The 24,563-nt window shown below is 41.6% G+C and overlaps 1 protein-coding gene across 8 annotated transcripts in view; it reads left to right on the plus strand.

The window, feature by feature from the left end:
• The first annotated feature begins 6,644 nt into the window (after positions 1-6,644).
• The window catches only part of CCAR1 (cell division cycle and apoptosis regulator 1), a 64,393-nt gene continuing 46,474 nt past the window's right edge, over positions 6,645-24,563 (plus strand). For 2 of the 8 annotated variants that reach the window (XM_027589238.2, XM_027589281.2), the window contains exons 1-4: positions 6,729-6,885; positions 7,957-8,078; positions 21,906-22,078; positions 22,726-22,770. In XM_027589238.2, coding sequence (XP_027445039.1) covers positions 8,006-8,078; positions 21,906-22,078; positions 22,726-22,770 — 291 coding nt within the window. In that variant the 5' untranslated portion in view covers positions 6,729-6,885; positions 7,957-8,005. Of the gene's footprint in view, positions 6,886-7,405; positions 7,510-7,727; positions 7,752-7,956; positions 8,079-21,905; positions 22,079-22,725; positions 22,771-24,563 lie in introns of those variants that run through there. The other 6 variants (XM_027589246.2, XM_027589255.2, XM_027589288.2 and 3 more) reach the window with 6 other exon arrangements.

Raw genomic sequence — 24,563 nt, forward strand, 5'->3', positions numbered from 1 at the left:
TTTTAAAATTTTGTTTTAGATTTTTTACAGATTTTATTTATTTATTTGACAGATAGAGACACAGTTAGAGAGGGAACACAAGTAAGGGGAGTGGGAGAGGGAGAAGCAGGCTTCCAGCTGAGCAGGGAGCCCTATGCGGGGCTCAATCCAAGGACCCTGGAAACATGACCCGAGCTGAAGGCAGACGTTTAACGACTGAGCCACCCAGGTGCCCCCAAACAAACAAACTTTAAAAAAAAAAAATCCCAACCACCGTTTTTGCAGAACTGGTCAAACTGATGCTAAAATTCATACAGAATTGCAAGAGACCCTGAAAAAGCCAAAACAATCTTGAAAAAAAAAAGAACAAAGTTAGAAGACTCACACTTCTCAAAACTTTCTACAAAGCTACAGTAATTAAAAGAGTATAGTACAGGGGTGCCTGGGTGGCTCAGTCGGTTAAGTGGCTGCCTTCGGCTCAGGTGATGATCCCAGGGTCCTGGGATCAAGCCCCACATCGGGTTCCTTGCTCCACGGGAAGCCTGCTTCTCCCTCTCCCACTCCCCCTGCTTGTGTTCTCTCTCTCTCGCTGTGTCTCTCTGTCAAATAAATAAATAAATTCTTTAAAAAAAGTATAGTATAAGGACAGACATATAGATCAATAAAATAGAATTTGGAGTCCAGAAATAAACCTATTTATATATAGTCAGCTGATTTTTTTTTTTGTCAACTGATTTTTGACATAGATGCTGAGACTATTCAGTGCGAGGTAATAGACTTTCAACAAATGATTTTAAGACAATTGGATATCCACATACAAAAGAATGAAGTTGGACTCAACTCACATCATATAAAAAGTTAATTTATTTTTTCCAGTAAAATGGGTTTCTTTGGGAATAGCAGAGAATTGCAATCCAGAATAAGCAAACAATGGCAAAAGCCATAGGCAAGTCCTTACAAAAATTAATTTAAAATGGTTCAATCATGGGGTGCCTGGGTGGTTCAGTCAGTTAAAACATCTGACTCTTTTTTTTTAAGATTTATTTATTTATTTATTTGACAGAGAGAAAGCACAAGCAGGCAGAACAGCAGGCAGAGGGAGAGGGAGAAGCAGGTTCCCCGCTGAGCAAGGAGCCTTATACAGGGATCGATCCCCAGGACCCTGGGATCATGACTTGAGCTGAAGGTAGTTGCTTAGCCAACTGAGCCACCCAGGCGCCCCAAAACATCTGACTCTTAATTTGGGCTTAGATCATGATCTCAGGGTTCTGAAATGGAGCCATGCATTAGGTTCTGTGCTGGGTGTGGAGCCTGCTTAAGATTCTCTCTCTTCCTCTCCCTTTGCCCCTCCCCCCACCCTCTAAAAAAAAAAATCAGGGCTATCGGGCTGGCTCAATGCGTAGAGCATGTGACTTTTTTTTTTAAAGATTTTATTTATTTATTTGACAGAAAGACATAGCGAGAGAGGGAACACAGGAGGGGGAGTGGGAGAGGGAGAAGCAGGCTTCTTGCCAAGCAGGGAGCCCAATGCAGGCCTCGATTCCAGGACCCTGGGATCATGACCTCAGCTGAAGGCAGACACTTGACTGAGCCACCCAGGTGCCCCGAGCATGTGACTTTTGATCTCAGGGTCATGAGTTCAAGTTCCAAGTTGGGTATAGAGATTACTTAAAAAAAAAAAATAATAATAATAATCAATCACCTCAATGTAAAACCAAAACTATAAAAGTTTAAAATGAAACATAGGGTAAATCATCATGACCTTGCATTTGGCAATTGATTCTTAGGTATGACACCAAAACCGTCAGTGTATGGGAGCAAAATTTGCCACCCCAAATGTGTCTCTTTGGCATATGGGTTATTCTAGGCTGATTATTATTTTTTTAAGTTTTATTTATTTATTTAGTAAGAGAGAGAGATAGGATGCTTGGGCAGCTCAGTCAGTTAAGAGTCTGCCGTGGGCTCAGGTCATGATCCCAGGGTCCTGAGATAGAGTCCCACATTGGGTTCCTTGCTCAGTGGGGAACCTGCTTCTCCCTCTGCCTGCCACTCCCCCTGCTTGTGCTCTTTCTCTCTGACAAATAAATAAAAATTTTTTAAAAATCTTAAAAAAATAATAATATATATAGAGAGAGACTCTCAATCTGACTCTCCACTGAGCAAGAGCCAGACAGAGGGCTTCATCCTATGACCCTGAGATCACAACCTGAGCTGAAACCGAGAGCTGGACACTTACTGACTACACCATCAAGGTGCCCCTAGGCTGATTATTTTTAAGAAACATAAGACTCAAGGAGTTTTTCTTTTTTTGCCTCCCTTCAACTGCCTAAAAGAATTTAGATAGAGGACCTGTTCCAGGAAGGGAGGTATCACCATAGATAGCGACATTATTATTTTTTTTAAAGATTTTATTTATTTTTTGACAGAAAGAGAGACAGCGAGAGAGGCAACACAAGCAGGGGGAGTGGGAAAGGGAGAAGCAGGCTTCCTGTGGAGCAGGGAGCCCGATACTGGGCTTGATCCCAGGACCCTGGGATTATGACCTGAGCCGAAGGCAGACACTTAACGACTGGGCTACCCAGGCACCCCACATTATTATTATTTTTTAAAGAATTTATTTTAACTAATCTCTATACCTCATGTGGGGCTACAACCTTGAGATCAAGGGTCTCATGATCTACCAACTCAGCCAACCAGGTGTCCCTTTTACTATTATTATTAATTTACTTTTTTTTTTTAAGATTATATTTGAGAGAGCGTGTGAGCACCAGCAGAGGATGTGCAGAGGGAGAAGCAGAGTCCCCTCTGAAGCAAGGAGCCCGATGTGGGGCTCAATCCCAGGACCCTGGGATCATGACCTGAGCAGAAGACAGATGCAACTGACTGAGCCACCCAGGCTCCCCTATTATTTTCTTTAGTTATCTCTATGCCAAATGTGGGGCTTGAATTCATGACCCCAAGATCAAGTGGTGCATGCTCCACCGATTAAGCCAGCCAGGCACCCCCATAGATAACTATAGTTTAATATGAACTAGGTATGTTGGACAGGGAGGAACCTAAAAAGTCCTTTTTGATCTCTATGTCCCATTGTTTCTGCATGGCCCAGCAAACATTTATTTACCAAATATTTACTCTTTCTATTCTTCCTATGAATTACCTTCCTTCCCTTTCAAGCCCTTGACCCTTACCTCCTTCTGCGTAGTCCAGAATGACATATATACCTCATTTTGGTTGATATTTTAGGAATCTCTCATGTTTATGTGGATGTCCCACATGTATGTAATTAAATTAAATTTGACTCTTCTTCCGTTAATCTGTCTGATTTTATTTTTTTTAAAGATTTTATTTATTTGATAGAGAGGGACAGAGCGAGAGAGGGAACACAAGCAGGGGGAGTGGGAGAGGGAAAAGCAGGCTTCCCGCCTAGCGGGGAGCCCGACGTGGGGCTCAATCCCAGGACCTCGAGATCATGACATGAGCCGAAGGCAGATGCTTAACGACTGAGCCACCCACACACCCCTGTCTCATCTTAGGTTAATTCTTAGATCAGCAAGAATAATCTTTTTTTTTAAGATTTATTTATGTATTTGAGAGAGCGAGAATGAGAGAGAGAGAGAGAGAGAGAGAGAGAGAGAGAGTACATGAGACGGGGGAGGGTTAGAGGGAGAAGCAGGCTCCCCGCTAAGCAAGGAGCCCGATGTAGGACTCGATCCTGGGACTCCAGGATCATGACCTGAGCCAAAGGCAGTCGCCTAACCAACTGAGCCACCCAGGCACCCCGGCAAGAATAATCTTAAAGCATAGCAGAAAAGTTTTCCTCCCAAACAAAAATAACAAAAGAAAAAAATAGGTAAGTTCAACTTCAAAAAACAGCAGTGTTTTGCACATGAAATGACAATACTAATAAAGTGGAAAGATCATCCACAGAATGGGAGAAAATATCTGCAAATAATATCTCTGATAAAGATTTAGTATGTAGTTGGGATGCCTGGGTGGCTCAGTTGGTTCAGCATCTGCCTTTGGCTCAGGTTTTGATCCCAGGATCCTGGGATCGAGTCCTGCATCGGGCTCCTTGCTCAACGGGGAACCTGCTTCTCCCTCTCCCTCTGCCTGCCACTGCCCCTGCTTGTGTGCATGTGCTCACTCTCTCAATTTCTCTGACAAATAAATGAAATCTTAAAAAAAAAAAAGATTTAGATCTAGATCTAGAGCTCTTTAGACTCAGTCAAAAAGACAACCAAATTTAAAATTTGGCAAAGGTAGGGGCACCTGGGTGGCTCAGTCGGTTAAGCATGTGCCTTTGGGTCAGGTCATGATCCAGGGGTCCTGGGATTTAGCCCAGAGTTGAGCTCCCTGCTCAGCGGGGGAGTCTGCTCCTCCCTCTGTCTCCCTCCTTGTGCTGGTTTACTCTCTCTCTCAAAGAAACACTTAAAAAAATAAAATTGGGCAAAGGTAATGGCTGCACAACACTGTACATGTACTTAATGCTGCTGTATTTTACACTTCTACAAATGGTTAAGATGATAAATTTTATGTTACATATTTTTTATTGCACACAGGAAAAAATCACTAAGGTCGGGGAGGTGGAACCAAAGGACATGAATAGACATTTCTGCTCGGAAGATATACAAATGGTCAGAAAAGGAAACTTTGTTAGTCATTAGGGATACTAATCAAATCCAGTTCACTAACAGGGATAGGTATAACAACAACTTTTTTTATTTTAAAAGATTTATTTATTTTAGAGAGAGGGAGAGAGAGCACATGTGCATGTGCAAGAGAGGGGAGAAGGCAGAGGGAGAGAATTTCAAGCAGACTCCGGGCTGAGCAGGAAGACTTTTGGGGCCTGATCTCTCCACCTATGAGACTGTGATCTAACGCAAAACCAAGAGTTGGACACTTAATGGACTGAGCCACCTAGGGGCTCCTATAACAACTTTTTATTTTTTTTAAGATTTTATTTATTTGTCGGGCGCCTGGGTGGCTCAGATGGTTAAGCGTCTGCCTTCAGCTCAGGTCATGATCCCAGGGTCCTGGGATCGAGTCCCACATCGGGCTCCCTGCTCCTTGGGAGCCTGCTTCTCCCTCTGCTTCTTTCTCTCTCTCTGTCTCTCATGAATAAATAAATAAAATTAAAAAAAAAGATTTTATTTATTTGTCGGAGAGAGACAACGAGGGAGAAGCTGGCTCCCTGCTGAGCAAGAATCCAATGCGGGACTTGATCCCGGGACCCCAGGATTATGACCGGAGCCATCCAGGCGTCCAACTGTTTGTAAAAAGAAAGTTAGAGTTGAGGAGGATGTGGTTTAATTGCGTGTGGTAATTAAATTAGTGTAGCCACTGTGAAAAAAGGTTGGCAATTTTTCAAAATTTAAGTAGGGAACTGTCATGTGACCCAGAATTCCACTCCTGTGCATATACCTAAGAGAACTAAAAACAAAAGTTCAAAAAAAAAACCCGTATGTGAATATTCACAGCAGCATTCATAACATCCCTATGTGAAGACAACCTAAGTGATCAACTTAGGAAAAATGGATAAATAAATTGGTTTTCTCCATTTAAAGGATTAGTTTTAGCCATAAAATGGAATGAAGTTCTGATACTTGCTTCATGAACCTTGGAAACAATAGTTAAGTTAAAGAAGTTGTACAGGACACTTTCAGGCAAACAGGCTTGAGCAATGGAATATAAAGGCCCACATGACCTCCTGACTGAATACAGAGGGGCCCATCCCCGGACCCACCTCAAAATAGCCATAGGTCCGAAATGGCCAACGGGCTACTTAACAACTAGTCACCGTGACCAAAAAAGGGAGAATTCCGCAGGTGGCCATATTCCTCTTCACCCTTTAAAAACAGCCTCCACCCACTGCCTCCTTGCAGATACCCTCTCCACTGTCCTGCCGGCGGCTCCCTTGCGGTGTATTCAGTCAACTTTTATCTCCTTTGTTCTGCCTCAGGTTGATTCTTTCACCACCTGCGCCACTGGCTTCCACCCAAAGGGGTCGCTCCAAAAATTTGGGGGCTGATCAGATCCAGACACCTCATTTAGACACCACAGAAGCCAGACACAAAAGACCATATATTATATAATTCTATTACTATGAAGTATCTAGGACATTCAAATCCATAGAGACAAAGCCGATTAGTGGCTGTAAAGGGATGGCGGGAGCAGGGATTAAGGAGTGACTGCTTAATGGGTAGGGGTTTCTTCTAAGGGTTGAGGTGGTGATGGTTGCCTAACCTTATGACTGAAGGCCATTGGAAAAAAAAATAAAGGTCACTGAATTGTACAAAATACTTAAAACAGTGAATTATGTGGTAAGTGAATTTTATCTCAATTAAAAAAAAAAACTTAGGATGATGGTACAGGACCAAGAATGGTACATTCTTCCAAGTACTTGAACTAGAAAAAACAGAAAAGGCTTGAAAAAGCACAAAATGGCGGCGGGCTGATCGGATCACGTGACCGCCAATTCTTCCCTGCCCACCCTTAGAAAAGTCTTTTTTTCAGAGCTGGCGCAGAGACACAGGCGGCTCATTGTTATAGGAAGCCCAGGTAACTCTTCTCAGGCGCGCTCTAGCTCTAGCTGCTTAGTGAGAGCGGTGAGCGTATTGAAGGCGAGCTGCGGAGCGCGCACGTAGAACGTAAACCCGTAAGCGCCGTTCCTCGCAGAGATGCGGAGGAGGGGAGAGGCGTGGAGGAAGAGGGGGAAGTTGGCGCATGCGCGTAACGCTGACGGGTTTTGAAATGGCCTCGGTGTTAGCCGGGACCCGATTCAGGTGAAGGTCTGGTTCTCGCGGTTGGAGCAGCGGGCGGCGGAGCCGGGGTCCTAACGTCCTGTCGAATCCGCGGAAGGGCCGGGAGCGACCGTTTTGGTAGCACGGCGTCCGTAGGCCGGCGACGGTGGGGCTCTCGTGGGACTGGGGCGGGAGGGACATGGTCCCTTTTGTGCGGGTCGGAGCAGGCCCCGCGCGGCAGCCCCTCCCCCACCGCCTCGTTTTTTCGACCCTCCTCCCCCCGCCTCGATTCTTCTGGTACCCCCAGCGCCCCTCAGCCTCGGCTTGGCGGGTCTGGAGGGACTCCCGAGCGCCATCCGTCACTCTGGAGCCCCTGAGCTTTAGCTTCCCGGCCTCCGGCCCAGGGCGTCGGGGGTGGCTGGTGGCGGCGCGGGTTTTGGGGGATGGAGGCTCTCTGCCCGGCCTAGGGGATAAGGGGACCAGGGCTTTCAATAGTCCTCTCTTGGCACTTCGCCCAGTCTCGTGAGACGGAGGATTCCGCCTTCTCTGGTCTGCGCCCCGCGAGGAGCTGGGGCTGGAGGAAGATGGATGGCAGAGCTCTGGCCGCTCCGAGTCGCGCGGAGAAGGAGGGGGTGCGCGGGCTGCGATCTTCGCCTTTTCTGGCTTGATTTTGGGGGGAGGGGTCTTAGCGATGGTTCTTTAGGGGGCATCCGTTATTTCAACCGTCTCTCCCCTCGAGGGAGGGGGGGACAGAGAAAAGGAGCCCGTTGGCCCTTCCCAACCCGAAAAAGTAAGGAGATGTTCGTTATTTAAATGATAGTCTTAAATACCTTTATTCAGTGTCTCGTCCCAGTTTCCGTTATTGGTTCCACCACTTTCAGTCCCCAACTGATTGCCGAAAGAAACACGCAGGCTCTATATTTTCTTTGAACCTGAAGCTGTGTACTTACTGTTAAGACTTGGGTAGATAACAGCACATGGTTTTCTGTTTAAATGTGACAGTTTGTAGTCACGGAAAGAAGTGCCTTTCTTGTGAGTCTGCCCCTAATGTCATATGTCGAAATTGGGTGCTTTTGGTGAGCTACTTGATGTAGAATGTTTTGCTGCATATCGGACGTTCATATATACCTTGTTATTTATACTAGGATCTACGAAGATGTCCTTGACAAACATTTCTGTAATACTTCTGTGACATTTATAGTTTGAACTTTAAAATGTGGATTCTTTTTCTTAATAGATCGCTGCTGTAGAAGACAAACAAGTGAAGGTTTTTTCCCTCTTTCATCATGGCTCAGTTTGGAGGACAGAAGAATCCGCCATGGGCTACTCAGTTTACAGCCACTGCGGTATCTCAGCCAGGTCAGGCCACTGAACACATGTACTGTAAACTTGGGGGTTGGGGGGAGGACATGTTATAACTACGTGAATTAGGCTATCTGTGATATTGTAAACTGTTTCTAAATGACGTATCTTTTATTTGTGAAGCTTTTAAAAATTCATGGATCAACTAGCAAAAAATCTGTTTTACACAGCAGTTTGGATAATTACATATAGATTTTCGAACATTAAATTGATTAACTTTTGATTTAATTAGGTTAGCAGCCACTCATTGATTAGAGGTTATCTCATTTGGCATGTTAAGGTGAAGTATGCACATGCTATATTTAAGAATAAATGTATTAAAATTTTATATATTATGAAAAATTATATATGACTGGTCTTCAGTTGTTGGAGTTTAAAGTGGAAAACCCAATTCTAAAGAATTTATCAAGCAAAGGAAAAAGATATAAAAGAGCAAAAGGATATTTACATTTGCAAAATAAGGTCAACAGATAATGTCATTGAAAATCAGTAAGCTTCTTCCCTTTGCTTCTTAGGAGGAATTTTTTTTTTAAAAGATTTTATTTATTTGAGAGAGAGAGAGAGAACACGAGAGGGGGGAGTGTCAGAGGGAGAAGCAGACTCCCCGCTGAGCAGGGGAGCCCTATGCGGGACTCGATCCTGGGACTCCAGGATCATGCCCCGGGCCGAAGGCAGTCGCTTAACCAACTGAGCCGCCCAGGCGCCCCCAATTTTTTTTTTCATTTGACTTAAGGTTTGAATCTCAAATGAGTTTCCCAAGGATCCTACGGAATGAATTTCACTTTCTTTGGGTACCCAGAAAAATTGCAGCTTTTTCTGTTAATTTGAGTATACTTTTTATTTATGACATCTCTAATACTGGTTCTGTACTGCCTTTTACCTAAAATATCTACTTTAGTAATTCAAGGTCAGTTACAGAGATCTGTTACTACGATCTGACTTGGGTCTTCTACAATTTGATGGATGTGATTATTTTGTTATGTTGGGGACCTTTCTCTTTAAAGAAATGGATACTTCGGAGTTTTTATTTTAGTTACTCTTCATTTGGGGGAGTTAAATGATCAGTTCTGCAGGCAACTGAAGAGATTATGAAATAATAGTTATAGATGTATTTAATTCAGATCCAGGTACTTTTTTTTCTTTAAGATTTTATTTATTAGAGAGAGAGAGAGCTAACGAGCATGATGGGGGGCGGGGCAGAGGGAGAGGGAGAAGCAGACTCCCCTGAGCAGGGAGCCCAATGTGGGACTTGATCCCAGGGTCTGGGGATCATGACCTGAGCCGAAGGCAGATGCTCAACCAGCTGAGCCACCCAGGTGCCCAGATCCAGGTACTTCTTTATGTTAAATAATGGGGACTCTGGTGTTGAGTTAGTTTTGATGAAATGGGAATTATCAGCAATTACCGTGTGTCCAGAAGCAAGTGCTATGGACTTGTATTTTGGTAAACTAAACATGTTTTACCTTGCTTTTTCTACTTATAATTTGTTTTATTTATTTATAAACAAGGTCAGGAACATAATATGAATGATGTTTTATTTTTATAAGGATTTTATTTATTTGATAGAGCAGGAGCAAGGAGGAAAGGGAGAAGCAAGCTCCCCACTGAGCAGGGAGCCTGATGTGGGGCTTGATCCCAGGACCGTGGGATCGTGACTTGAGCCGAAGGCAAATGCTTAACCGACTGAGCCACCCAGGTGCCCCTATAATTTGTTTTAAATTGATATCTGTATTGTTCCCAGTTAAGTAGCTCTTCAGGTGGAAGTCTATTTTCTGTAGCTCTTAACGTTTGTATTGTGGGGCACCTGGGTAGGTCAGTTGCTTGGGCGACTGTCTTCTGTCTTTGGCTCAGTGGTCCTGGAATCAAGGCCCGTGTAGGGCGCTCTGCTTAGCAGGGAGCCTGCTTCTCCCTCTCCTCCCCACTCATGCTCTCTCTCACTATCTCTGTCTTTCTCTCAGATAAATAGATAACATCTTTTTTAAAAAATTTATATTGTAATTACTTAAATTCATGTTATACTTTTTTGTTTTTATTTTAAGACTGAGCAAAGAAGACGTTCATATAAATTCTCAAAATCAGTAGTAAATATAGCCCTCCCTTTCCATATTTTGCAGTAGAGTCCAAATATAAATAATGGGATTTGTGTAAACAGCTTTTATTTTTGCTGTAGGAAATTATTTATGGGTCTTAGGACTTGTTGTTAATCAGAGTTTTTCAAAATCAAACTATTGATGCATCATGACTTCAGTAAGTAGGCCTAGTGTTTTGATAGCATCTCTCTACTCTTAGCTTTCCTGTAAAAATCCTGGAGTAGGTTCTAAATGGAACTCTCTAGTGATACTGTTTTTATTAAAATGTTTATTTTCCAGGTGATATATTTCAGGCTGCTTCCTGAAAGCTTGCTCTTTTCTTGCCTTCATCTTAAAGCCTTACTTGTGATTAATCATCTCATCTTAGTATAAGTGATTTTCAGAGCCACACAAATTTTTGTAAAAGTTAAATTTTCAATCCTGAGGCAATTAAAATACATTTTATTTACATCTCATCTAAATGGAGAACTGTTTTATTTTATTTATTTTTTTTAACTTTTAAGTAATCTCCACACCCAACATGGGACTTGAACTCACAACCCGGAGATCAGGAGTCACATGCTCCACTGGTTGAGCCAGCTAGGCGCCCCTAAATGGAGAACATTCTAGTAAATTATAGTGCCTCAAGTGTTCTGGCAGCTTCAAATATAATTTGAGAAAAAATTTTAGCAAAGGACGTATAAGGACTTAATCGGCAATAGGGAAGGTGCCAGTTTTTTACTCCATTAAAAAAAAAAAATGTACCCTTTGAAATAGTCCAGACATAACAGGTGCCTGGGTGGCTCAGTTGGTTGAGCGACTGCCTTCGGCTCAGGTCATGATCCTGGAGTCCCGGGATCGAGTCCCACATCGGGCTCCCTGCTCAGCGGGGAGTCTGCTTCTCCCTCTGACCCTCCCCCCTCTCATGTGCTCTCTCTCTCTCTCTCAAATAAATAAAATCTTTAAAAAAAAAAAAAATAGTCCAGACATATTAGTATCAGAAGCCACTGTCATAAGTCAAATGATCATGGAACAGAAAAAGGTTAACTTAGTAATTCAACTTGAATTAAATATTTTGATCTCTGTGCCTATATTTCAGACTCATTTTCTCTTGAGAGCAGTATGAAAATTACTACTCTCTTTGTATATAACATAACATTTTTTTTTTTAGTTTTTGCTATTCTGTTTTCTTTTTTTTTTTTTTTAAGATTTTATTTATTTGACAGAACGAGAGCAGGAACACAAGCAGGGGCAGTGGGAGAGGGAGAAGCAGGCTTCCTGCGAGCAGGGAGCCTGATGGCGGGGCTCGATCCCAGGACACTGGGATCATGACCTGAGCCGAAGGCAGACACTTAACAACTGAGCCACCCAGGCGCCCCGTTATTCCATTTTCTAGCAAGGATATTTTGCATTTGTACTAACCTTGAAAGTTCTCAGCTAACAGTGATAGAAAATTTCACTGCATTCACACCGATGACTGATTTAGAATAATATAAAGCGGCACCTGGCTGGCTCAGTTAGAAGAGCATGGGACTCTGGATCTCAGAGTCATGAGTTTGAGCCCCATGTTAGGTGTAGAGAGTACTTAAATAAGTAAACTTAAAAAAATAGGTAATATTAAAAACTTCAGTAAAAGCAAGCATGCTAGCAGTATATTGCTGAAATCTGATGTAAAATTGAAGATCAGTATTTGGATTGTTTCTGATTAATTTTGAATTCCTGAGTGTCATCTATCATCTTTAGTTTTCTTTTCCTTTAACCCCCAAATTCAATCATATATCAAATCTTGACTTTTTTCTCCTTTGAAAATGCCTCAGGTATACTCTCTTTTACATTTAGGTCCTAGGCACTTCACATTTGAATAACTGTCATAGCTGCTTTCTCTTGCTTACAGCTCATATGCCAAAGTCTCTCACCAACTTTCAGGTCCTTCCTTGTCTTTCCCAAACTTAATCCATAGTGCTTATCGTAGATCCTTAAGTCAGGAAGCTCTTTTTCCCACCTCTCACGTGGTAGTGTTACTCTTTATTATCCTTTATTTAGTTCTTTTTTTTTTTTTTTTTAAGATTAACGAGCAAGCGAGCACGTAGGAGCTGAGGGAACGGGAGAAGCAGACTCCCCGCTGAGCAGGGAGCCCATTGAGGGGCTCGATTCCAGGATCCCAGGATCATGACCTGAGCCGAAGGCAGATGCTTAACTGACTGAGCCAAACAGGCGCCCTTCTGTTATTTAGTTCTAATTGCTTTTATTTGCTTTCTTCTCATACATACTGGATATGCTACATCTTCTTTCTCTCTCAGCTCCAGTATATCTGTCAGATGTGATACTACTAAAGCATAATTTCTTTTTTTTTTTCCTCCAAGTAGGCTCCTCCCTACAAGGGACTCAAACTCATAACCCTGAGATCAAGAGTCACATGCTCTTCCGACTAAGCCAGCCAGGCACCCCTCCTAATTTCTATCTAAATCTGACCTAGATTCTGTCTCAACAACTTTCTCTATCAGATAAGGAATTTGAGGCCCAGAAAAGTGATGAAATTTGTTTAGGTTTTACAGATGGTCACAGGAGAGTTAATGTTAGAACATCAGAATTGTGGTTCATTGTATCTTCCATTATTTTTACTTGTCTACAAAAAATATCTTCAAGGATTTTAGAATTCATTTCAAACTCCTTGGGATGGTATTCATGATGTTCTGTCATTCCAGCCTTACATACCATTTCTCCTATACTGAAATAATTGTTCTTAATATTTCCCCTTTTTTCCCATCTTCTAGCTGAAGTGCTGTGATGTATATTCAGTGACAGTCATATTTGTTTCTAGAACTTTTAGATTTTATATATATATTTATGGGGTTCTTGGAGGGTTAAGTCAGTTAGTCATATGCCTTTGACTCAGGTCATGGTTCCTGGTCCTGGAATTGGGCCCCATGTTGGGCTCCCTTTCGGGAAGTCTGCTCCTCCCTTTTCCTTTGCTCCTCCCCCTGCTTATGTGTGCAAGCATGTGCTCTCCACGCCCCCCCCGCCCTCTGGCTCACTTTCTCAGATAAAATCTTTTAAAAAATAAATAAAAGTTTTTTTTTTAATATTGGATATTTTATTTCTTCCTTTTAAGTCTTATTTATTTGAGAGAGCAAGAATGAGAGAGAGAGCGAGCGAGCACATGACATGATGGGGGAAGGGTCAGAGGGAGAAGCAGACTCCCTGCTGAGCAGGGAGCCCGGATGTGGGACTCGATCCCGGGACTCCAGGATCATGACCTGAGCCGAAGGCAGTTGCTTAACCGACTGAGCTACCCAGGCGCCCCTAAATAAAAGTTTTTATTTATTTGAGAGAGTGCACATGTGAGCAGATGGAGAGAGACAAGCAGAGTCCTTGCTGTGCATTGAGCCCAACCTGGGGCTCGATCCCATGACCCTGAGATCATGATCTGAGCCGAAATCAAGAGTTGGACACTTAACTGACAGGCACTGAGGCACCCCATGAGCTGTTTTTTAAAATTTATTTTTATTTTTGGGACGCCTGGGTCGCTCCGTTGATTAAGCGACTGCCTTTGGCTCAGGTCATGATCCCGTGGTCCTGTGATCGAGTCCTACATCGGGCTTCCCCTGCTCTGTTGGGAGCCTGCTTCATCCTCTCCCTCTGCCTGCCACTCCCCCTGCTTGTCCTCTCTGTCAAATGAATAAATAAGGGCGCCTCGGTGGCTCATTTGGTTAAGCGACTGCCTTCGGCTCGGGTCATGATCCCAGAGTCCCGGGATCGAGTCCCGCATCGGGCTCCCTGCTCGGCGGGGAGTCTGCTTCTCCCTCTGACCCTCTTCCCTCTTGTGCTCTCTATCTCTCATTCTCTCTCTCTCAAATGAATAAAATCTTTAAAAAAAATGAATAAATAAAATCTTTTTTTTTATTTTAATTTTTTTTTTAAGATTTTATTTATTTGAGAGAGAGAGAATGAGAGAGCACATGAGAGGGGGTAGGGTCAGAGAGAGATGCAGACTCCCCGCCGAGCAGGGAGCCCGATGCGGGACTCCATCCCGGGACTCCGGGATCATGACCCGAGCCGAAGGCAGTCGCTTAACCAAATGAGCCACCCAGGCGCCCAAATCTTTTTTAAAAATAAAAAATAAATAAAATTTATTATTATTTTATGTACTCAAACTCACGAACCCAAGATGAAGAGTTGCATGCTCCACTCCTGAGCCAGCCAGGTGCCCCACTGATTGAAACATTAACTCTTAGATTAATTATAATAGTTTGTAGATTAGACTCAAATATTTGCATTTGTCTCTGTATGTAACCATAGTAATATTGAAATGTGGGGAATGATTTAGCATATTTTCACCTATTTTCTCATCTATTTCTTTTGACCATTTGTAAAATGACTGCATTCTGGCCATAGAGAAACATGAACTGCTTTAGGAGTTAAAACTGTAGTTACAATGTGCTTTCCAACAGGTGACTGAAGCTAATACCAATATAGTTGTTTTAAATATGACTCCCATTTTTCCTACCTCTTCATTCTGGCCAAGTTAATCATCTTCTAAAACCATAATCTCTTGAACTTGAAAACAAGCTCAGACTGCTAAATTCCAAAATTCGTGGTCTTTTTCAAACAAATAATAGCTGATACACTATGTATCCTTCACTTTATTAGTTATCCTTTAATGGACTTGAATGTTTACAACTCATTTGGTAGGAAAGGATTGCTACTGGTATTGGTTTAACCCTGTTTAAACACTGCGTGTGCTAGGTAATAGCAAATAGTCTCTAAAACAAACTATCTTTTCTTTTTTTTTCCTCTCTATCCTAACTTGAGCATGCAACTTTGAGGTTCTGAACTTTATTCAGGGTGACTCATCTTAGTAAAGGTAGAGCACCATGGTTTAAAGGTATAGGATTTTTAAATTTAACAGTAAGTTTGGTAAAATTAAGGGACAACAGAAAAGGGACAGGCTTCTCTCTTCTGTTTTAATGGTGTGTTCACTGGTATTCAGTAGAAACTACTAGTGTGTCATAACACAAGTGTACATTTTAAAAAATGATAAAATTTACATTTGTTTTTAAAGGTTTAAGAAAACTTAATCCTTAAGTTTACTTGTTTACCTGGTAGCCTGTGGTCATCTAGGGCTCATTTCGTAGGTTGGTCTGTGGAAGTTTTTTTTTTTTAAGATTTTATTTATTTGAGAGAGAGACAGAGAATGAGAGACAGAGAGCACGAGAGGGGGGAGGGTCAGAGGGAGAAGCAGACTCCCTGCCGAGCAGGGAGCCCGATGTGGGACTCGATCCCGGGACTCCAGGATCATGACCTGAGCCGAAGGCAGTCGCTTAACCAACTGAGCCACCCAGACACCCGGTCTGTGGAAGTATTGATACACAGTGATAAGCGTATCTTTTTCCAAAGGGTCACAAGACCTTCAGCAATCAAATTGAATTAGGTATAGATAAATGGACCGACTGTTCTATTGTGGATAATTGGAAAGGATCTCCAGCTGACAAGTATTTGGCCGCTTAGGTGGAGAGAAAGATTAAATCAGGGATTGATACCTCTGTAATATGCAGGTTATAGAATTGTCTTTCAGAATATTGATTATAATTCACAAGAGTGGAGATGCTACTTACAAATACTCAAGAGTAGTTTCTCAGATAACCACAAAAAAGGAGTATTAATGAAGTATACTTTATGGAGAGTAAAGTCTAAAATATGAATGATTTTAAAAAGAGCTATATTGCAGATATATAAAACATGCACAGTGATTTCACAAAATTTGAATTAACTAGCTAGTGGTGTGACACAACTAGTAGAATATAAATTTCCTTCCCATAAATTTCTAGCATTTGAACCCTTGAAGAACATGGGCTTGAATCGTGCGAGTCCATTTTGATGCAGATTTTTTCCGGGGGGGATAAGTACTGTCCTGTAAATGTATTTTCCTTATGATTTTCTTTTCTCTAGCTTATTTATTTATTTTTAAAGATTTTACTTATTTATTTGACAGAGACACAGCAAGAGAGGGAACACAAGCAGGGGGAGTGGGAGAGGGAGAAGCAGGCTTCCCGTGGAGCAGGGAGCCCGATGCGGGGCTCGATCCCAGGACCCTGGGATCATGACCTGAGCTGAAGGCAGACGCTTAACGACTGAGCCACCCAGGCGCCCGTCTAGCTTATTTTATTGAAAGAGTACAGTATATAGGAACTCCTAGGTGGCTCAGTTGGTTAAGTGTCACCTCTTGATCTCAGGGTCGTGATTTCAAGCACTTTGTTGGGCCCCATGCTGGGCATGGAGTCTACTTAAAAAATATGTTATGTAATACATATAACATACAAAATATGTTAACCGTTCGTGTTGCTGGTAAGGCTTCCACTCAACAGTTGGCTGTTAGTAGTATTTTGTTTATAGTTTGTGTTTAAAGATTATATTTATTGGAGGGGTGCAAGCTCATGTGTAGGGGCGGGGAGGGAGAGGGACAAGCAGACTCCGTGCTGAGGGCAGAGCCTTAAGTGGGGCTCTATCTTAAAACCCTGAGATCATGACCTGAGCCGAAACCAAGAGTCAGACGCTTAACTGACTGAGCCACCCAGAGGTGCCTAGAGAAACTTTATTTTCCCTTCTAAATCCAAAGGCTAGTTTTAAAAATTGAATACCACTTAGTCTGATTCACATAATACATTAATATTTAATTTCATTTTCAAAGTCCAAGAATGAAAACTTACAGTTCAACACTGAGTAAGCCACGTGTTTAGGTAATATTTCTTAAAAATCAGTTTTTTGTTTTTTTGTTTTGTTTTTTTTCTTAAAGAGTCTTAAAATATGGTATAGCACCTAAATTTTCAGTTGCATATATATAGGCTATTAACACATGTTCTGAAATCTGGTAGTTTACATCAGTTCTGAGGTCTTTTATTTCTGTCTTTTTTTTTTTTTTTAAGATTTTATTTGTTTGACAGAGACAGCGAGAGAGGGAACACAAACAGGGGGAGTGGGAGAGGGAGAAGCAGGCTCCCCGCTGAGCAGGAAGCCCGATGTGGGGCTCAATCCCAGGACGTTGGGATCATGACCTGAGCCGAAGGCAGACGTTTAACTGACTGAGCCACCCAGGCACCCGTTTTTGTTTTTTTTTTTAATTTTATTTATTTAAGTAACCTCGGCACACCCAATGTGGGGCTCGAACTCAGGATGCCAAGATCAAGAGTCACATGCTCCTTCAACAGAGCCAGTCAGGCACCCCCTGAATTAACTTTTAATAAAAAAAGAACACTGAGGGGGCACCTGGGTGGCTCAGTTGGTTAAGCATCTGCCTTCGGCTCCTGTGATCGAGCCCCACATTGGTCTCCGTGCTCAGCGGGGAGCCTGCTTCTCCCTCTCCCTCTGCCAGTTGCTTGTGTTCCCTCTCTCGCTGTGTCTCTGTCAAATAAATCTTTAAAAAAACAAAACAAAACACTGGGCTTTATACTTTTTCTATGCTACTGTAGTTTTCCTTCTACTCATTTTAGTGTTTCACTTTATACTGTTTTCAGTTTTCTTCCAAAATCTTTGAATGGCAATCCTACAATGCAAAATTTGGGAAGAAATGATAATTAGAAAACATAAATGACAAACTTTTATGACTGAGTGTTGATCCAGTCACTAACTGCTAATACATGTGAATGGAATGGCTTTGTTTTGTTTTGTTTTGTTTTGTTTTGGAAGCTCTACACTCAACGTGGGGCTTGAACTCATGTCCCTGAGGTCAGGAGTTGCATGCTCTACTGACTAAGCCAACCAGGCACCCTGTATTCTTTTTTTTTTTTTTTTTTTTTTTAAGATTTTATTTCAGAGAGAGCAGCAAAGGGAGGGCCAAGAGAAGGGAGAGGGAGAGAAAATCTTGAGCAGATTCTGCGCTGAGCAGTGGGGCTCAATCCCACAACCTGAGCCGAAGTCAAGAGGCGGACGCTCTACTGATTGAGCCACCTAGACATCCCTGGCCCTGTATTTTTAATCATCAAGACGTCAGTATGGTCTTAAAGCCTTGTGTCTGTGTATGCTTCCCTGTGTGTGAATGGCTTACATAGGTGTAACATCGTATGGTGGTCCTAGAAAAAGAATGCCGTCAACAAATCAACTCATTGGTACTTCCTTTCATTAGGAATATTTTATTCCAAGGCAGGAGGCTATTGGTAGTTAATTTTGGTGGATTCAAAAGTTATATATGGATTTTCACATGTGCGTGGAGGTCAAGCACCTTTGAGTCCCACATTGTTAGGGGTAACCTTAATTGTTTTGTAGTTTCTTTCTTTTTTTTTTTTTAAAGATTTTATTTATTTATTTGAGAGAGAGAGAGTGAGAGATAGAAAGCATGGGAGGGAAGAGGGTCAGAGGGAGAAGCAGACTTCCTGCTGAGCAGGAAGCCTGATGTGGGACTCGATCCCGGGATTCCAGGATCATGACCTGAGCTGAAGGCAGTTGTTTAACCAACTGAGCCACCCAGGCGCCCATGTTTTGTAGTTTCTAATTCATCACACTGTTAACAGTTAGAAGAGAGATGTGTCTGTCATCCTACCTACTTAATGCTAGGCTGCTGTATGATGCCAGGATTCAAAACACCTAAAAAAGTAATAGGAAAAAATAGACTTTTTGGGATATTGGCTCTGAGCTCTTCTGCTGTGGCAACTTCCAGCGTTCTGAAATTGGTACCAACAGAATGAAACAGCAGATCTGAGGTCAGAGCCCCGGCTTGGTGAAGGAGCTGCGTATGATACTTGAATCACGGATGCTACTTTGTCAAATGTGTATAACATGCCAATCTTAGAATTTAAAGCACTAATTTTTCCTATGGTCTTTATCTTGTGTTCAGTGAGTATTTTGCTTCTGTTGTCCTAGAACAGTGGTTCTTAACCTTTTTTGGGTCTGTAATTCTCTTGAAAACTGATGAAAGCTTTGGACTTTCTCCGTCTGCAATTTTGCATACAATAAGGTTAACAGGATCCACTGATTAGAACCTGTGTCCTAGATTTCGGTACCTTTTCCTTTATTCTCATTGTAGTTAACCTCATTTTGAACTTATGCTGGTATTGAGATATTCTCACTTCTATTTAAATTTATTTTTAAATTCATTTAGTTAGTCCTGGTTTCTTCTTTCTTCCCATCTGTGATATCTGACTTTCCTTAAAAACAAGAAAAGATTAATGTGGTAAGGACTTAGGCCATTTAGAATTTTTTTTTTAATGAAATTTTTTTTTTTTAAAGATTTTATTTATTTAAGTGACAGAGAGACAGAGAGAGAGGGAACACAAACAGGGGGAGTGGGAGAGGGAGAAGCAGGCTTCCCGCCGAGCAGGGAGCCCGATGCGGGGCTCAATCCCAGGATCCTGGGATCATGACCTGAGCCGAAGGCAGTTGCTTAACCAACTGAGCCACCCAGGCGTCCCCATTTAGAAATTTTTTGCCCACCTTAGACTCTTCCTTTTCTCCCTCCTCCTTTTTTTTTTTTTTTTTTTAAGATTTTGCTTATTTATTTATTTGAGAGGGAGAGAGTGAGAGAGAGCATGAGAGGGGAGGGGGTCAGAGGGAGAAGCAGACTCCCCACTGAGTGGGGAGCCCGATGCAGGACTCGATCCCGAGACTCTAGGATCATGACCTGAGCTGAAGGCAGTTGCTTAACCAACTGAGCCACCCAGGTGCCCCCATTTAGAAATTTTTTGCCCACCTTAGACTCTTCCTCTTCTCCCTCCTCCTTTTTTAATTTTTAAAAATCAGTATTTTTTGCAGGGAGTAATTTGTAATATATAAGAACTACAAACGTACTTTCTGGGATTTGTGTTTGTTTTTGCTTTACTTTGTTGTTGGTTTGTTTTATTTTTAAGTAAAATTAGTCTGAGCTTTTAAACAACTGATTGAAGCTCACACTTCTGAAGATTTTCTGGGATAGTCTAGACTAGGTGCTTTGGTTAGTTCATTAATGTTCTCTGTTCTGTTCCTGTAAAGCAAAATACTGTTCTTTCTATAAGGTTGTTAACTAATAATTAAAGAGCAGCATTTTTTTCAGGTTATTTTCAGATACAAGCAAGATGCTTTGGAAAAGGGAGTATTCCATGTGTAAATACTGCTTTTATGGCAGTCTTTTGAGACTCAGAATGCTGAGTTGGCATATTAAAAGTTCTGAGAAATCCTGCAGTAAAAATATATGCATAATTCACTGTTTCCACTTTTTTTTTAAAGTAAGCTCTGTGCCCATTGTAGGTCTTAAACTCATGACCCTGAGATCAAGAGTTGCATGCTCTACCAGCTGAGCCAGCCAGGGTCCCCTGTTTCCTTAGCTTTTTAAACCTTGGGCCGTTTTTTTTTTTTGTTTTCTGACTTTAATGTCCTGGGGAGGTAGTCATTGTTCCAGGAGATAGAATTTTGGGAATGGTAGTGCTGCATTGCAGTTTTTATTTTTATTTTTTAATTTTACTTATTTGTTAGAGGGGCAGAGAAAACATAAGTAGGGGGAGGGGCAGAGGGAGAGGGAGAAGCAGGTTCCTGCTGAGCTGGGAGCCTGACATGGGGCTCCATCCCAGGACCTGGAGATGTGACCTGAGCTGAAGGCAGACACTTAACCGACTGAGCCACCCAGGTGCCCCATACACTGCAGTTTTTAGTTGATTGCTTTTTTGCATTCATTGGAATTGCATGAAAACATCAAGTAAAATCTTTCTCATGTTCTCTTGAGCTCTTAGCCTTGTTTAAGCATACATTCAACATTACCTAATCTATCATATTTTGAGTCTTCTCCCAATTTGGTTTAATCAAATTATAATTTTAAGTCACTATGGCTAATTTTCTGTCATTGTGCCACATAGTAGTGCATTAAAATTAAAAACTTTTTGTGCTTTTAAACACAAAAGTTGGGGTGCCTGGGTTTGGTTAAGCGTCTGCCTTTGGCTTAGGTCATGATCTCCAGGTCCTGGGATCCCGCCCTGCATTAGGCTTCCTGTTCAGCGGGAAGTCTGTTTCTCCCTTTCCCTCTACCCATCTCCCTCCACTTGCTCGTGCTCTGTCTCTCACTTTCTCTCTCACAGAAGTAAATAAAATCTTAAAAAATAAACACAAAAGTTGCTTTGGTCTGTTTCCTAGTTTTTATTTTTATTTATTTAAGATTTTATTTATTTATTTGACAGAGAGACAGCCAGAGAGGGAACACAAGCAGGGGGAGTGGGAGAGGGAGAAGCAGGCTTCCCGCTGAGCAGGCAGCCCGATGTGGGGCTCCATCCCAAGACCCTGTGATTATGACCTGAGCCGAAGGCAGACACTTAATGACTGAGCCACCCAGACGCTCCTGTTTCCTAGTTTTTAAATTAATGCAAAGTAGGTATATGAAAAGTTTGTCCAATGGAAAGTTTTAGGGTGGATCACTTCCAGCAGCACTGTCTTCAATATATGATTCTCATCTACTTGGAGATAAAACAGTAAATTCTAGATAAATAAAGTAAGACAATTTATTTTCTGCTCTTTTTCCTAAAAATACTTCTTGAGAGTACTTTAGCCTCTTGGTCTAGGTAAGGTAGTTTAATTTTATAGAATAATGTTTTCTTATATCTATTACAACGAAGATTTAGTATAAAGCCACTGGGATCTGGAGAGGCACTTGAATTAATTAAATTTAACAAGCATTACTGGAATTTTGCTTTAGGTTTTTACTAAACAATGGCAGAACATAATTCATTAAGCACTTATGGAAAATTCCTAGAAAGGATCCAAATAATGCTTTTTTTTTTTCTTTTCCTTTTTAATCTCATTTTAGCTGCATTGGGTGTTCAACAGCCATCACTCCTTGGAGCATCTCCTACCATTTATACACAGCAAACTGCATTAGCAGCAGCAGGCCTTACCACACAAACCCCAGCCAACTATCAGTTAACTCAGACTGCAGCCTTGCAGCAACAAGCTGCAGCTGCAGCAGCTGCATTGCAACAGGTGAGTCTTTATTGGGTTTCAGTATGTGACATATTAAACTGTCATATCTGAGTAGCCAGATAATTCTTAAAGAATTAATAATTGTGGGTTTTGTTTGTTTGTTTGTTTTTTTGAGATTTATTTATTTGAGAGAGAGAGCCCATGTGTGTGCATGCACACACATGCACAGGGTGGAGGGGCAGAGAGAGAGGGCGAATCCCAAGCAGACCTTGTGCTGAGCATGGAGCCTGAGATGGGGCTGGATCCCAGGACCCCGAGATCATGACCTGAGCTGAAACCAAGAGTCAGACACTTAACTGACTGTGCCCCCCAGGCACCCCAGTGATTGTGTATTTTTATCATGCTTATTGTTTTTTGATGTAATAAAAATTATATATGCCTAAGACATACAGAACAGTACAGTTGCATGGTCAAAATTCTTAAAATGGGCAGTTCTTATACCTTAATTATTTGGATAAAATTCAGTTCTTAATGAATCCCAGAGTATAAAGAATCACCAGTTTGCTTATTTTTGGTGAAGTTCAGTTGTTCCATAAAATTTCTTTGTAGTGTGATTTTGTTTATGTATTTGTATGTATGTATATCGCTTTTTGAGAATGAATAAAACTGACTTTATATTTTTTTTTCAAAAATCTTTTTTTTCCCAGCAATATTCACAACCTCAGCAGGCCTTGTATAGTGTGCAACAACAGGTTAGTTTATATTTTACATGTTAAAAACTGATAGGAAAAAAAAATAACTTGTCCCAGATTCAGTTTATATAGATTTTATTTCCTGTCAGCTACATTAATATGTGATTTGAATTATTTGGTGGTGGGCTAAATGAGGTAGGCAAAAAAGGAATGTCTCCAAGGGAGAGGAAGATAGAGGTCCTGAAAATCCAAATCCTCAATTAGCAGCCAGTCTTTGTCACATGTTTTTTTTTTTTTTTTTAAAGATTTATTCATTTATTTATTTGAGAGAGAGCATGGGGGGAGGACAGAGTTGGAGGGAGAAGCAGACTCCCCAGTGAGCAGGGAGCCCGACTCTAGGCCGGATCTCAGGACCCCAGGATCAGGACCAGAGCCAAAGGCAGATGTTTAACTAACTGAGCCACCCAGGCACCCCTGTCACATTTCTAGGGAAGCATGCAGAGGATAATTTGGAAAGAATCACTGTACTCCTGAATCTTTGACCCAGTTCTTCTGTGTGGAACATCTAGCCCTACTGTGCTGTACTAGACCACATGTGAAAATGAAAAGATCCTTTTTCCCATTTGAAGCCTTAACCCTAGATAGACCATTGGCTTTGAGCTTTTATTTTTTATTTTAATTTTTTTCTTTTCAGAGAGCGAGAGCATGCATGGGGGTGGGAGAAGCAGAGGGAGAGTGAGAAAGAATCTTAAGCAGGCTCCATGTCCAGCATGGAACCCGATGTGGGACTCAGTCTCACAACCTTGAGATCATGACCTGAGCCAAAATCAAGAGTTAGATGCTTAACTGACCGAGCCACCCAGGCAGCCGCTACTTGAATTTTTTTAATCTTTTAAGTTTTTTTTAAATGTAAGCTCTATGCCCAGCATGGGGCGTGAACTCATGACTATTGACATCAAAAGTCGCATGCTCTACCAAATGACCCAGCCAGGCACCCCATGAGCCTTTATTTTTTATCTTTATTTTTTTAAGATTTTATTTATTAGAGTGGTGGGAGGGGCAGAGGGAGAAGGAGAAACAGACTCCCCGCTGAGCAGGGAGCCCAACATGGGGCTCCATCCCAGGACCCCGAGATCATGACCTGAGCCAAAGACAGATGCTCAACCGACTGAGCCACCCAGGTGCCCATTGTTTTATTTCTCTTAAGATTCTACTTATGAGTGGAATTACACAGTATTTGTCTTTCTCAGTCTGACATATTTCTCTTAGCATAATACCCTCTAGGTCCATCTGTGTTGTCTCAAATGGCACAAGCTCATCCTTTTTATGGTTGTGTAATACTCCGTTGCAGGTGTGTGCGTGTGTATACCCACCAGGTTTTCTTTATCCATTTATCTATTGATGGACAGTTATGTTGCTTCCGTATCTTGGCTGTTGTAAATAATGCTACGGTAAACATAAGGATACATACATCGTTTCAAATTAGCATTTTTTCTTTTTGGGTAAATATCTGATAGTAAAATTATTAGGTTATATGGTATTTCTATTTTTTATTTTATGAGGAACCTCCATAATTTTTCCACAGTGGCTGTACCAGTTTATATTCCACCAAAAGTACATGAAGATTTTTTTTCTCCGCATCCTCATCAACACTTGTTTCTTGTGTTTTTGATTTAGCTATTTTGACAGGTGTGAGATGATACCTCATTGTGGTTTTGATTTGCATTTCCCTGATGACGACTGATGTTTATAGCATCTTTTCATGTTTCTCTTAATATGTTTTATATTGAACAGTGTTCATTTCCTCTACCCATTCTTTAATTGGATTGTTTGATTTTTGGTGTAAGATTTTG

This window comes from Zalophus californianus, chromosome 15 (assembly GCF_009762305.2).
Source record: "Zalophus californianus isolate mZalCal1 chromosome 15, mZalCal1.pri.v2, whole genome shotgun sequence".
In the NCBI taxonomy this organism is placed as follows: Eukaryota; Metazoa; Chordata; class Mammalia; order Carnivora; family Otariidae; genus Zalophus; species Zalophus californianus.